This window comes from Staurois parvus, unplaced genomic scaffold (genome assembly GCF_062004578.1).
Source record: "Staurois parvus isolate SC_StPar_1 unplaced genomic scaffold, SC_StPar_1.0 ptg002113l, whole genome shotgun sequence".
NCBI classification, from domain to species: Eukaryota; Metazoa; Chordata; class Amphibia; order Anura; family Ranidae; genus Staurois; species Staurois parvus.
Window position 1 is genome coordinate 1,701,791 of NW_028319909.1, and position 13,082 is coordinate 1,714,872.

Consider the following 13,082-nt stretch of genomic DNA (forward strand, 5'->3'; position numbering starts at 1 on the left):
GTAAAATATGGTGGAGGTTCAATGATGTTTTGGGGTTGTTTTGCTGCCTCTGGCACTGGGTGCCTTGACTGTGTGCAAGGCATCATGAAATCTGAGGATTACCAAAGGATTTTGGGTCGCACTGTAGGGCCCAGTGTCAGAAAGCTGGGTTTGCGTCCAAGATCCTGGGTCTTCCAGCAGGACAATGACCCCAAACATACGTCAAAAAGCACTCAGAAATGGATGGCAAAGAAGCGCTGGAGAGTTCTGAAGTGGCCAGCAATGAGCCCAGATCTAAATCCCATTGAACACCTGTGGAGAGATCTTAAAATTGCTGTTGGGAAAAGGTGTCCTTCCAATAAGAGAGACCTGGAGCTGTTTGCAAAGGAAGAGTGGTCCAAAATTCCGGGTGAGAGGTGTCAGAAGCTTATTGATGGTTATAGGAAGCGACTGATTTCAGTTATGTTTTCCAAAGGGTGTGCAACCAAATATTAAGTTAAGGGTGCCAATACTTTTGTCCAGCCCATTTTTGGGGTTTTGTGTGACATTATGTCATATTTGCTTTTCTGCCTCTGTTTTATATTTGTTCCAATACATACAAAGGGAATAAACATGTGTATAGCAAAACATGTGTTAATGCAATACCTTTTTTGTGTGAAATACTTGATTTTCAGGAAAAATATCAAGGGTGCCAACAATTTCGGCCATGACTGTATGTTTTATAACCGATACCTACTTTGTAACAGAATATTGATTAAAAACATTTTTACATTTGTAAAAAGAGTCAGTTTGAAGAGAGTGTCATATATACATTGTATATACATACCACCAAAAGAAAGCTCTATTTGTGAGAAAAAAAATGACATCAATTTCGTTTATGTACAGAGTTGCATGACCGCGCAATTGTTGGTTAAAGCAACGCAGCGCCGTATCGCACAAAATGGCCTGGTCAGAGGAAGGGGGGGGGGGGGGGAATCCTCTGGAGGGCAAGTGGTTAATATTAGAATTATTATTATTTATTTTATTTTATTTTTTTTTTGTGTTTTGTTTTTTGCAGGACCTTCACGGACAGAGTATTCAGACCTACGAAAAAATTACAATGAAATGATTAAACATTAGTGATGTCCATTAAAAAAAAATATTTCTTAGAACTAGTACACTTTTTGTTTTCCTTAAACCCAATTGGAGTCTCACATCTTCTGTACCCCCCCCCCCACATGTTATGATTTGTGACCGATGTGTAGCGCCTACCCTCGGAGAGATCGCTGAGTATGGACCCAAGTCTCCCACTATAGCACAGTCCCACAAGAATAGTCCCACGCACCCCAACAATTCAGGCATAGGGCCAGGGGTATATTTACCACAAAGCAAACAAGGCATATGCCTAGGGCGGCATTTTTCAGGGGGGCAGCAGCATTTTTCAGGGGGGCAGCTCTGTCCCCCGAAAGAAGGGATGGAAGAAGGAAAACACGCAGCATGGGAACCAGGTGGGATCTGAGAGAGTCTGCAGGCTGTTTGATGGTGTATGCAGAGCCTGACTCTTTTTTCTGGGGATGTCTAGGGCTGTGAAGATGAGTTTCTACTCTCGCTGGGTTGGGGGGGTTACCAGTGTATGGGGGGCGGTGGTAGTGGAAGGGTGCTGTTGGTCAATGTCATACTCTCTTCATGGGGTCGGTGGGTGTTGGTCGGTGTCAGGGTCCCTCCGTGTTGGTGGTGGTGGGGGGGGAGCCAATTTTTGTATTGCCTAGGGCAGCATGAAACCTAAATACACCACTTCTTAGGGCCCTATCACGCTGTCCATTTTTTGGGCAGACCTGATTGGACCATCTATTGTTCTCTATGGGGAGGCCTTTGTAAATGGACATGTGCCCGTTTACACCCACCTGCATTTGATCTGCAAAAAACGGATGGGGATCTGTTCCCCATCTGTCCATCGGATCGAATGACAGTTGGATGTAAACTGACAGGAGTTTCGTTTACATCCAACTGCCCCTTAGAGAACAGTGGACTGTGCAGGGAGATCCGCTTGGCGGAGACCAACGTTGGGAAAGGGGCCTTGGTCCGGGGGATGCCTCCTTAGTATCCACTCTAACAGGAGAGGGGTTTAGGGTCATAGAACACTCCAACCAATCAAAAGCAATAATGAGAGGACAAACTTCTCATTAATCTTCTAATAGCAGCTTTTCCTGAAAGTAACAAGGAATGGGCAGTAAATCTAGGGCACTACAGTATTAGTCCATATAACAACTTGTGGCACTTAGTTCTTAACTGACTCTTGCAAAATTAATAGTCCTCAGCAAGGTCTTTGCTCTCAATGTCCTAGGAGCCGTCTGCCACCCAGCATTCACAGCTAGATCCTTGGCAAGGGAGACAAAAAGATCCTTCTCCAGACTGTCAAGGTCCTACCTTTTCCCAGAGGTTATGTTACTCCATGTGCTGGCATCCATCTTGGATTTTTGCTGAGCATGGTGGGAATCTTTTATGCCTTCAGGTATCTGAGGTCCATCCCCCAGAGGGGTGGGGCTGAGTACATATAAGCCTGTGATCCGCACATGCTCTTTGCACTTGTGTCTTTGTCTTGCTACAGCTCTGTGTATACTCTCGTGACTCTTCTGGTATTTGACTCGGCTTGTGACTAAGACCATTCTCTGCGGTTTCCTTTGATCTGACCTTCCGTTGCTGAACCCGGCCCGTGACCTGTTATTCTCTGTCTACTGTTCTGTACCATTTTGTCCCGTTGTTGTCGACCCGGCCTGCTTGACTACGCTATTGACATTCTCACCAGCTACACACCATTGGCGGCGGCCATTACCGCAGCCGGGGTGTCTCGGGGGCCGCGACCTGGTTCCTGGCTGCGTCAAGTCCATCCTCACCATCAGGGGCCCTGGTGAAGGGCAGCCTGGGACTTAGACTCCGCGCCCGGAGGGACTTTGGTCTGTTGGTGATGGTTGTCGTCAGCCAGTGCGTTACCCTGCCACTAGGCCTACCTGTCCATTCCACAGCCCCACAGCCCTGACACAGACCAGGACTTTCAGACAGTTCCCTCCAGCAAATGTGGACCTTTGGTAATCTTTTCCAGGCCCTCAGCTCAGCAGATGCTGGGGCCCAGACTGAAATATCCTGCTTCAGCTAAACTACCTCTGAACTGTCATTGGCTAAGCCGATCAGCTATAAATCATTGGCTGATCGGCTTGTGCTGTAGCGAATGGCAGGACAGAAGGGGCGGTGAAAGTGCGCCCCCTACCTGTAAATGCCATATCACGTACATGTACGTGATCTGGCAGCCCGAGGTCGCTCTGCCACAGTAAAACTGATATAGGCGGTTGGGAAGTGGTTAAGAATACGAACGTGAATAGACTTTTTTCTTTTTACACCAACATTCAGTGTCCCTTTAAGAAGAAGATATGATGTGTTACATTATTGAAATGGTGTAACAATGTTATTTACTGAAAAGGAAGCTAATCATAGAACGGAAGAGTGAAGAAATTAAACTTTGTTAGCTACAGTGCCGGACATGCAATGGCAGCATTCTGATCTATCAAGTGTTACCAGCTCTGGATTACCCTTGGATTTTCCATTCGGGATAGCAAAACATTTTTTTTATCACAACCTCCGATCCATTGCAATTCAGGTAGGCCACACAATACAGGTTTTTCTGATATATTTATGTTTCCTCAAACTCTTATTGCCAGAACCCAGCCAGTGCTTGTCAGTCATACCCACATGGAAGAAAAATATATTTTAAATATATTTTAAAAATACATTTTTTTTTTTTTTTGAAGTTGTTATACTTTTCTATTTACCTGCGCATTTACTATAAATTTTTTTATTCATTTTCAACATAATTAAACAAAATATAACAGAATGGACATCACAAATACATTACAATACAATACAACACAAATACATTCTTAATATATTCTTCCCAACTATATTGACATATATTTCAAATAATACAATTTTGGCCATATTCAATATATTTCGATATATTTGTGAATAGATTATTAAAAATATATTCAGAACACATGCTGAAATATATTTCAAAGTTTAATTTGGAATGCTTTTACAAGTATATTTAAAAATCTATGTTTAAATGCATTTTTTAGATGTTCAAAAATATCTGGAAAATATATAAAAAAATATATATATTTTTTTAAATATATGCCTTTGGAAAATATATTTAAATTTACATTTTTGGAATACATGTTAAAATATATTCGTGTAGGCCAATATATTGTGAATATACAGTATGTTGCATGTATAATTTTTTAATTTCTAAATATATTGGAAATATATTTCTCTTCCATATGGGTAAGATTTGAGGTAATATTCTGTAGAGATTAGCTGGGTGTGAGGACACATACTGTAGCTATAACATGTGTTGTGGTGCAATTGGTAAAAAAAAAAAAAAAAGGTGCAGGTCTGGTTTTAGTTATGTTGCAGTGTGTTGGAAGCCCCATCTGTAACATCACATGTTGTATGGTGACACCCAGGGGCGGACTGACAACTCATGGGGCCCCCAGGCAATAGGGGATCATGGGGCCCCTGTGTCCTTGCCTAAACTCAAAAAAGCCTATGAAAAAGGTACCAGGGGCATCTCATGGGGCCCCCTACTGACCCCGGGCCCTCGGGCAGTGCTCGAGTTTCCAAATAGTCAGTCCACCCCTGGTGACACCACAATGTAACTACAATGTGCAAACAGTTTTTTTGGGATATTTGTGTATCAATAACCAATACTAATTTAACAAATAAATAAAAATTCCACCTTCGTTATTTTGGTTTACATTTTTTCCTGGATATGTTATAAATTCACAGGTATTATGAAATCCATTGGGTATCAGCTCCGAGTCACGGTGAAGCTGCATAAAAGCTATAGGGCGGGGATTCTTCTCGTTTTATTCACCCTGCTCCTGCCTTGGAAGGGTAAGTTTGATTTCCATCAGCAAGGGCAAATAATATCAAAGAGTCTATTTAAAAAAAAAAAAATTGCATGAATGTCTAAGCATTCCCACATGGAAGAAAAATATATTTTAAAAATACATTCTTAATATATATTCTTCCCAAATATATTGACATATATTTCAAATACTACAATTTTAGCCATATTCAATATATTTAAAAAAAAAATATATATATATAGATAGATAGATAGATAGATAGATAGATAGATAGATAGATAGGTTTTTATTACAAAATATATAAAAAATATTTTTAAAAATACATTTCAAATATACTGTACACCTTTAAAAATATTATATTTAAATGTCTTTTAAATATTCAATATATTTGTGAATATATTATTAAAAATATTTTCAGAACACATGCTGCAACACATATCAAAGTGTAATTTGGAATGCGTTAAAGTATATTTAAAAAAATCTATGTTTAAATGAATTTTTTTGGATGTTCAAAAATATTTGGAAAATATATTTTGAAAAATATATTTTTAAACATCTGCCTTTGGAAAATATATTTTAATTTACATTTTTGGAATACATGTTAAAATATATTAGTGTAGGCCAATATATTGTAAATATATGTCGCATGTATCATTTTTTTTTTAATATATTGAAAATATATTTCTCTTCCATATGGGTTCTCTCAGCCCTCACGAATAATCCCTGTAATGTGTCTGATATGTTTATTTCCAAGGATCTCCAGCATCATCTAGTGGTCATAATGCTGTATTTTCCTGACATGCTGTATCTCAGTCAGGAAAATATTATGACCACTAGATGGAGCTGATGATCATAGGAAATAAACATATCAACCACTACCTGTCTGGCCGCTGTATATAAATGGCTGGTCAGTGGCAGTGCAGGGGTGGGTTCCCGTTCATAAACGGTTCCTGCCATTTTGGATTGTGCGTGCTCCCTGCGCGGCACACCGATCGCTGTACGGGACCTCTGTGTGAGGTCCCAATCATGTGATCACTGATTGGCCAATCAGTGATCACATGAATACTTGTAAGCAAGATGTCACTTCTGACATCATTGCTTACTACTAGTGAAATCTGTGAATGATTACAGAGGTCACATGGTACAGGGCCATTCACAACAGCCTTGTACCATGTGACAAGCTGTGACCAATCACAGTTCTCACAGTATTTCTCAATGGCTGCAAGAATGTAGCCAGAGAGAAGGAGAGATGATTGCTTTTACAGCCTTTATGGGTGTAAAAGCAATCAGTGTAAAAAAAAAAAAATCTTCATCACCCCCCACCATGGTGTCACTGTACTGCTAGGGTGACAGTATGTTAAAAAATGTGATTTGAATGGCGGCATTCGTAAAAAAAAAAAAAAAAAATTATTTGTGACATGGGACACGTTAGCATGTTCAATGAACATCCATACAATGGTTATCTTTACAGGAATGAAGTGTCAGTCTTCCGATAAAATTTCCATACAAGTACGTCGATCTGTTGCAGTCCAGGAAGGTCTATGCGTCACCATACCTTGTAATTTTACCGCTCATTATAAGAGCAAATTCAGGAATGCCACAGGACTTTGGATCACAAATAAAAATGTTACCGCGGCGTCTAGCCATCCATCCGATATTGGAAAAAAAACAAACTTCTTGTTAAGAGGAAACCCAAATAATGGAGACTGCACCCTGACCATATCTGGTGCCAAGAAAGAAGATTCTGGGAGCTATTTTTTTAGATTTAAAGAGCCTTCAGCAAGCCCGGTGGACTATGTGCACTCCTCGGTGTCAGTGCAGGTGACAGGTATGTTTCCTCAATACTCGGATCTGTTATTAAGGACTAACGGTATGTTTCAGCATCATGACACTTATTGGGTAGTTTGTGTTCTATATTGCAGAAATAAATAAATAAATGTAAAGAAAACAATGCTGCCAGACTCATCCACCTTACTAACCGTTTCGTATCTGCCATACCTCTCTGACAATCCCTCCACTGGCCTCCACTCAGTGTCCTCCATGCCTCTCTGCCAATCCCTCCACTGGCCTCCATCCAGTGTCCTCCATCCCTCTCTGCCAATCCCTCCACTGACCTCCACTCAGTGTCCTCCATCCCTCTCTGCCGATCCCTCCACTGGCCTCCACTCAGTGTCCTCCATCCCTCTCTGCCAACCCCTCCACTGGCCTCCACTCAATGTTTTCCACCCCTCTCTGCCAATCCCTCCACTGGCCTCCACTCAGTGTCCTCCATCCCTCTCTGCCAATCCCTCCACTGGCCTCCACTCAGTGTCCTCCATCCCTCTCTGCCAATCCCTCCACTGGCCTCCATTCAGTGTCCTCCATCCATCTCTGTCAATCCCTCCACTGGTCTCCACTCAGTGTCCTCCATCCCTCTCTGCCAACCCCTCCACTGGCCTCCACTCAGTGTTTTCCACCCCTCTCTGCCGATCCCTCCACTGGCCTCCACTCAGTGTCCTCCATCCCTCTCTGTCAATCCCTCCACTGGCCTCCACTCAGTGTTTTCCACCCCTCTCTGCCGATCCCTCCACTGGCCTCCACTCAGTGTCCTCCATTCCTCTCTGCCAATCCCTCCACTGGCCTCCATTCAGTGTCCTCCATCTCTCTCTGCCAATCCCTCCACTGACCTCCACTCAGTGTCCTCCATCTCTCTCTGCCAATCCCTCCACTGACTTCCATTCAGTGTCCTCCATCCCTCTCTGCTGATCCCTCCACTGGCCTCCACTCAGTGTCCTCCATCCCTCTCTGCCAACCCCTCCACTGGCCTCCACTCAATGTTTTCCACCCCTCTCTGCCAATTCCTCCACTGGCCTCCACTCAGTGTCCTCCATCCCTCTCTGCCAATCCCTCCACTGGCCTCCATTCAGTGTCCTCCATCCATCTCTGTCAATCCCTCCACTGGTCTCCACTCAGTGTCCTCCATCCCTCTCTGCCAACCCCTCCACTGGCCTCCACTAAGTGTTTTCCACCCCTCTCTGCCGATCCCTCCACTGGCCTCCACTCAGTGTCCTCCATCCCTCTCTGTCAATCCCTCCACTGGCCTCCACTCAGTGTTTTCCACCCCTCTCTGCCGATCTCTCCACTGGCCTCCACTCAGTGTCCTCCATTCCTCTCTGCCAATCCCTCCACTGGCCTCCATTCAGTGTCCTCCATCCCTCTCTGTCAATCCCTCCACTGGCCTCCACTCAATGTCCTGCATCCCTCTCTGACAATCCCTCCACTGGCCTGCACTCAGTGTCCTCCATCCCTCTCTGACAATCCCTCCACTGGCCTCCACTCAGTGTCCTCCACCCCTCTCTGCCAATCCCTCCACTGTCCTCCACTCAGTGTCCTCCACCCCTTTCTGCCAATCCCTCCACTGGCCTCCACTCAATGTCCTCCACCCCTCTCTGCCAATCCCTCCACTGTCCTCCACTCAGTGTCCTCCACCCCTTTCTGCCAATCCCTCCACTGGCCTCCGCTCAGTGTCCTCCACCCCTCTCTGCCAATCCCTCCACTGGCCTCCACTCAATGTCCTCCACCCCTCTCTGCCATGCTCTCCACTGGCCTCCACTCAGTGTCCTCCACCCTTCTCTGGCAATCCCTCTACAGGCCTCCACTCAGTGTCCTCCACCCCTCTCTGCCAATCCCTCCACTGGCTTCCCATTGCCCAACGGATAAAATTCAAAACATTAACAATAACATATAAAGCCATTTATAACTCTGCCCCAAATTACATCACCAATCTCGTCTCCAAATATCATCCAAACCATCTGCTCCTCCCAGGACCTCCTGCTCTCTAGCTCCCTTGTCTCCTCCTCCCATGCTCGTCTCCAGGACTTCTCCAGAGCTTCCCCCATCCTCTGGAACTCTTTACTACTACATTGCAAGTGTTTTTAACCGCTTTTTATTAAAGTTGACCTGGAATACGACACTTAGAAGCACCTTCCTGTTTCACCTACCAGTGTTTAAAAGCAGCAGAGTTTAGGGGCAGTTAAATGTTCCTCATCTGAAAGCAGAAGAATCACGTTCTGGAAAGGAACGTTTTGGCCAAAAAAGGCCAAATGTGGCAAAAACGTGTATAAACACGCTAGCCGCGTTTAGTAGTTGGGCGTTTATTCATTTCAGTGGAAAGTACTCTGGCCAGTAAAATGAATAATGGTCTGAGCACTAAACAGGGCTAAATGCTTGTACCTCGTTTACATGCATTTTTGCCGCATTTAGCGTTTTTCTGTTGACACGTCTAGAGGATGTCATATGTACATGTAGCCTTAGCCCGGGTTCACACTATGCGTTGCGGGACACTACATGTAATTCACACAGGAATCGTAGCGCATTCCTGTGCAAAATACATGACTGTGCGGTGCGATTGGAGCCATACATTCTGTATGGCTCAAATTGCATTGCATCTGCACCAAAAAGGCGCAGGGCCCTTTCTGGCAATCGTATTGTGTTGGCGATCTGCTTTGGGGTGTCATTCATTTATCATTGACACCACACCAGATCGCATAAACGTAATATGGTGCGGGAAGCGCACAGGATTTAGCAGCGTTTCCCGCACCGCATTGGTGTGAACTGGGTCCTAATGTGCAAAAGATCCATCATTCTTAAACACAAATGCAGGGAGAACATAAAAACAGACCACTGGAGGGAACTAATCCCAGGACCAAAGCCCTGCAAGACCAATCGGTTAACTGTTGTGTATTTGCTCCATTTTATATATACTGATGATGTCACATGTTATCTTCTGTATCTCCCACAGATCTCAAGGAGAAGCCTAAGATCTGGATGCCAGATGAGTTGATCGCAGGGAAGGACGTGAAGCTGGCATGTGTACCACCTGGAAATTGCCCTAAGAAACCCCCCATACAATGGAAAAAGAGTAATGTTGTTGGGACGTGGATGAAGTTAGCCAGTTTGTCCTTTACTCCGACTTACAATGACCATCAGAAATCTGTTACCTGTGAAGTGATCACCTTAACTGGGAAGATAGTTACTGCAAGGCATATCCTCAGCGTTAGCTGTATGTATCTACTTTTACATCCTTCATATGTACACATTAATCTTCATTGTCTTTGACTTTTGTAGTGTACACCAGGGCTTGAAATTTCCACTCGCCTGCTCGCCAATGGCGAGTGGAAATTATGGTGGGGGCAAGTGTGTCCCCCAGGGCCGTCTTGCTGAGCAGGCTCGGAACTCAGGCCGGATCTGTCATTGGCACTGGGAGCCATCAGACTGCTCAATAGCTGAGCGCAGCGAAAGCAAAGCAAGGAGTGTGTGCTGTGCTCTCTGCCTCCCCCTAGAGTGCAGTACCCGCATCTATGAGTGAACAATGAAGTACTGCAACTTTTTATGGGGTGTGTGTGTGTGTGTGTGTGTGTATGTGTACATGTGTGTGTGTCTGTGTATGCATGTACAATTGTACATGTGTCTGTGTGTATGTACATGTGTGTATCTCTCTCTACATGTGTCTGCGTGTATGTACATGTATGTGTGTGTGTACATGTGTCTGTGTTTGTGTACATGTGTCTGTGTGTATGTACATGTGTGTGTGTACGTAAGTACATGTGTCTGTGTATGTATGTACATGTGTCTGTCTGTATGTACATGTGTCTGTACGTGTGTATTTCTGTGTATGTACTTGTATTTGTGTGTATGCGTGTCTGTATGTGCCTGTGTGTGTATACATGTGTCTGTACATGTGTCTCTGTGCGTGTCTGTACATGTTTCTGTGTGTGTGTGTGTGTGTGTGTGCAGGGGCGGACTGAGAACTCATCGGGCCCCAGGGCAATAGGGGATCATGGGGCCCCTGTGTCCTTGCCCAAACTTAAAAAAACCTTTGAAAAAGGTACCAGGGGCATCTCATAGGGCCCCCTACTGACCCTGGGCCCTCGGGCAGTGCCTGAGTTTCCAAATGGTCAGTCCGCCCCTGTATGTGTGTGTGTATGTACATGCCTGTGTGTGTTTACATGTGTCTGTATGTGTGTACATATGTCTCTGTGCGTGTGTGTACATGTTTCTGTGTGTGTGTGTGTATGTGTGTGTGTGTGTGTGTGTGTATGTACATGTCTGTGTGTGTGTGTACAGGTGTCTCTGTGTGTGTTTGTTGGTGGCGAGTAACTCTAAGGCCTGGCTAGTAGCTCAGGACTTGAAATTTTAAGCCCTGGTGTACACTGTGCTATCACTGTTTTCTTTGAGTTTTTAGAGTTCTGATCTTAACCCAATTATGGGCATTTTCTTATGCTGAAAAAGCAATGGGAAATAGTAGAAGGCAGGGGCGGACCGACAACTCATGGGGCCCCCGGGCAATAGGGGATCATGGGGCCCCTGTGTCCTTGCCCACACTCAAAGCACACCCAAAAAAGCCTATAAAAGGTACTAGGGGCATGTCATGGGGCCCCCTATTTACCCCTAGCCCTCAGGTAATGCCCGAATGCCCAAATGGTCAGTCCGCTCCTGGTAGAAGGTATTTATTTAAGTAAAGTAGAGTAGTGAAAACACCCCTAATGTTCTCTGACTTGTATTTTACAGTGGTCCTGATTCCTGATGGTATGGCTAACCATCACTAGTGATATTTTTTTTAGATCTTTAACAAAATATTGAAAATATCTTTTCAATTATTGCAGAACTTGCTATCTGATTCTGAGTTGATGTATCGCAGTAAATTGAGCTGATGGGTTATATCGGCCTTTCTAAACCCTAACCCTGAGGAACCCTTAACATAATCTCCAGGTTCTCTGGGAACCCCTGCTAAAATAAATTTTGCCTACAGCTCATGGAAAAATTAGCATGAAGAACTTTTTAACCACTTCCAGTCCGGACACTTCCCCCTCCTTCCAGTCCAGACACTTTCACCCCCTTCCAGTCCGGACACTTTCCCCCCCTTCCAGTCCAGACACTTTCACCCCCTTCCAGTCCGGACACTTTCCCCCCCTTCCAGTCCGGACACTTTCACCCCCTTCCAGTCCGGACACTTTCCCCCCCTTCCAGTCCGGACACTTTCACTCCCTTCCAGTCCAGACACTTTCACCCCCTTCCAGTCTGGACACTTTCACCCCCTTCCAGTCCGGACACTTTCACCCCCTTCCAGTCCGGACACTTTCACCCCCTTCCAGTCCGGACACTTTCCCCCCCCCCCCGTCCTGCCCAGGCCAATTTTCAGCTTTCAGCGCTATCACACTTTGAATGACAATTGTACGGTCATGCAACACTGTACCCATATGACTTTTTTAGCATTTTTTGAGACAGATAAAGCTTTATTTGGGTGGTATTTATTCACCACTGGGATTTTTATTTCTTTTTGCTATGTAAATGAAAAAGTCCAAAAATTTTGAAAAAAAGTGTTTTTCTTATAAAATTTTGCAAATAAATAATATTTCATCATAAATCTTGGCCAACATTTATTCCGGTATCTTTTTAGTAAAAAAAAAAATAACCCAAATTAGTTTATAACCAAAAATTATAATTAAACATTTTTTTTACATTATTTTATTTTTTTATATTAATGTTTTTAACATACTCTCACCCTAGCAGTACAGTGTCACCATAGTGTGGGGGGTGATGAAGATTTTTTTTTTTTTACATTATTATTATTATTATACAGTATTTATAAAGCACCAATAGTTTGCTCAGCGCTGTACATTACAAAGGGGGACAGAACATGTGACAGAACAATACCAATACAATGCAAAACATGAGGGGATCGAGGGCCCTGCTCTTTGGAGCTTACAATCTAGGAATTGATTGCTTTTACATCCATAAAGGCTGTAAAAGCAATTATTTCTCCTTCTCTTTGGCTGCATTTTTGCAGCCATTGAGAAATACTGTGTGAGCTGTGATTGGTGACAGCTTGTCAAATGGTACAAGGCTGTTGTGAATAGCCTTGTACCATGTGACCTCTGTGATCATTCACAGATTTCACATGTAGTAAGCAATGATGTCAGAAGTGACATCTTGCTTACTACTCTGCATGTGATCACTGATTGGCCAATCAGTGATCACATGATCAGGACCTCACACAGAGGTCCCGTCTGACGAGCGGTGTTCCACTGTGTCCGGAGGACACCTGCGCGCACAAGCAGGGGGTGGGGAGGCCATTTATAAACGGCCACCTGACCCTGCACTGCCACTGTCCGGCTGTTTATATACAACAGCCGGAGGGGAAGTTGTTAAAGTGTACCTATCATA

The 13,082-nt window shown here is 44.2% G+C and overlaps 1 protein-coding gene across 1 annotated transcript in view; it reads left to right on the plus strand.

Moving 5' to 3' along the window:
* The window catches only part of LOC149432710 (sialic acid-binding Ig-like lectin 5), a 46,004-nt gene that overhangs the window by 19,911 nt on the left and 13,011 nt on the right, over nucleotides 1–13,082 (plus strand). The window contains exons 8-11 of the mRNA XM_089665023.1: nucleotides 3,532–3,610; nucleotides 4,795–4,902; nucleotides 6,349–6,705; nucleotides 9,658–9,918. Of these exons, the coding sequence (XP_089521149.1) occupies nucleotides 3,532–3,610; nucleotides 4,795–4,902; nucleotides 6,349–6,705; nucleotides 9,658–9,918 (805 nt within the window). The remainder of the gene's footprint in view (nucleotides 1–3,531; nucleotides 3,611–4,794; nucleotides 4,903–6,348; nucleotides 6,706–9,657; nucleotides 9,919–13,082) is intronic.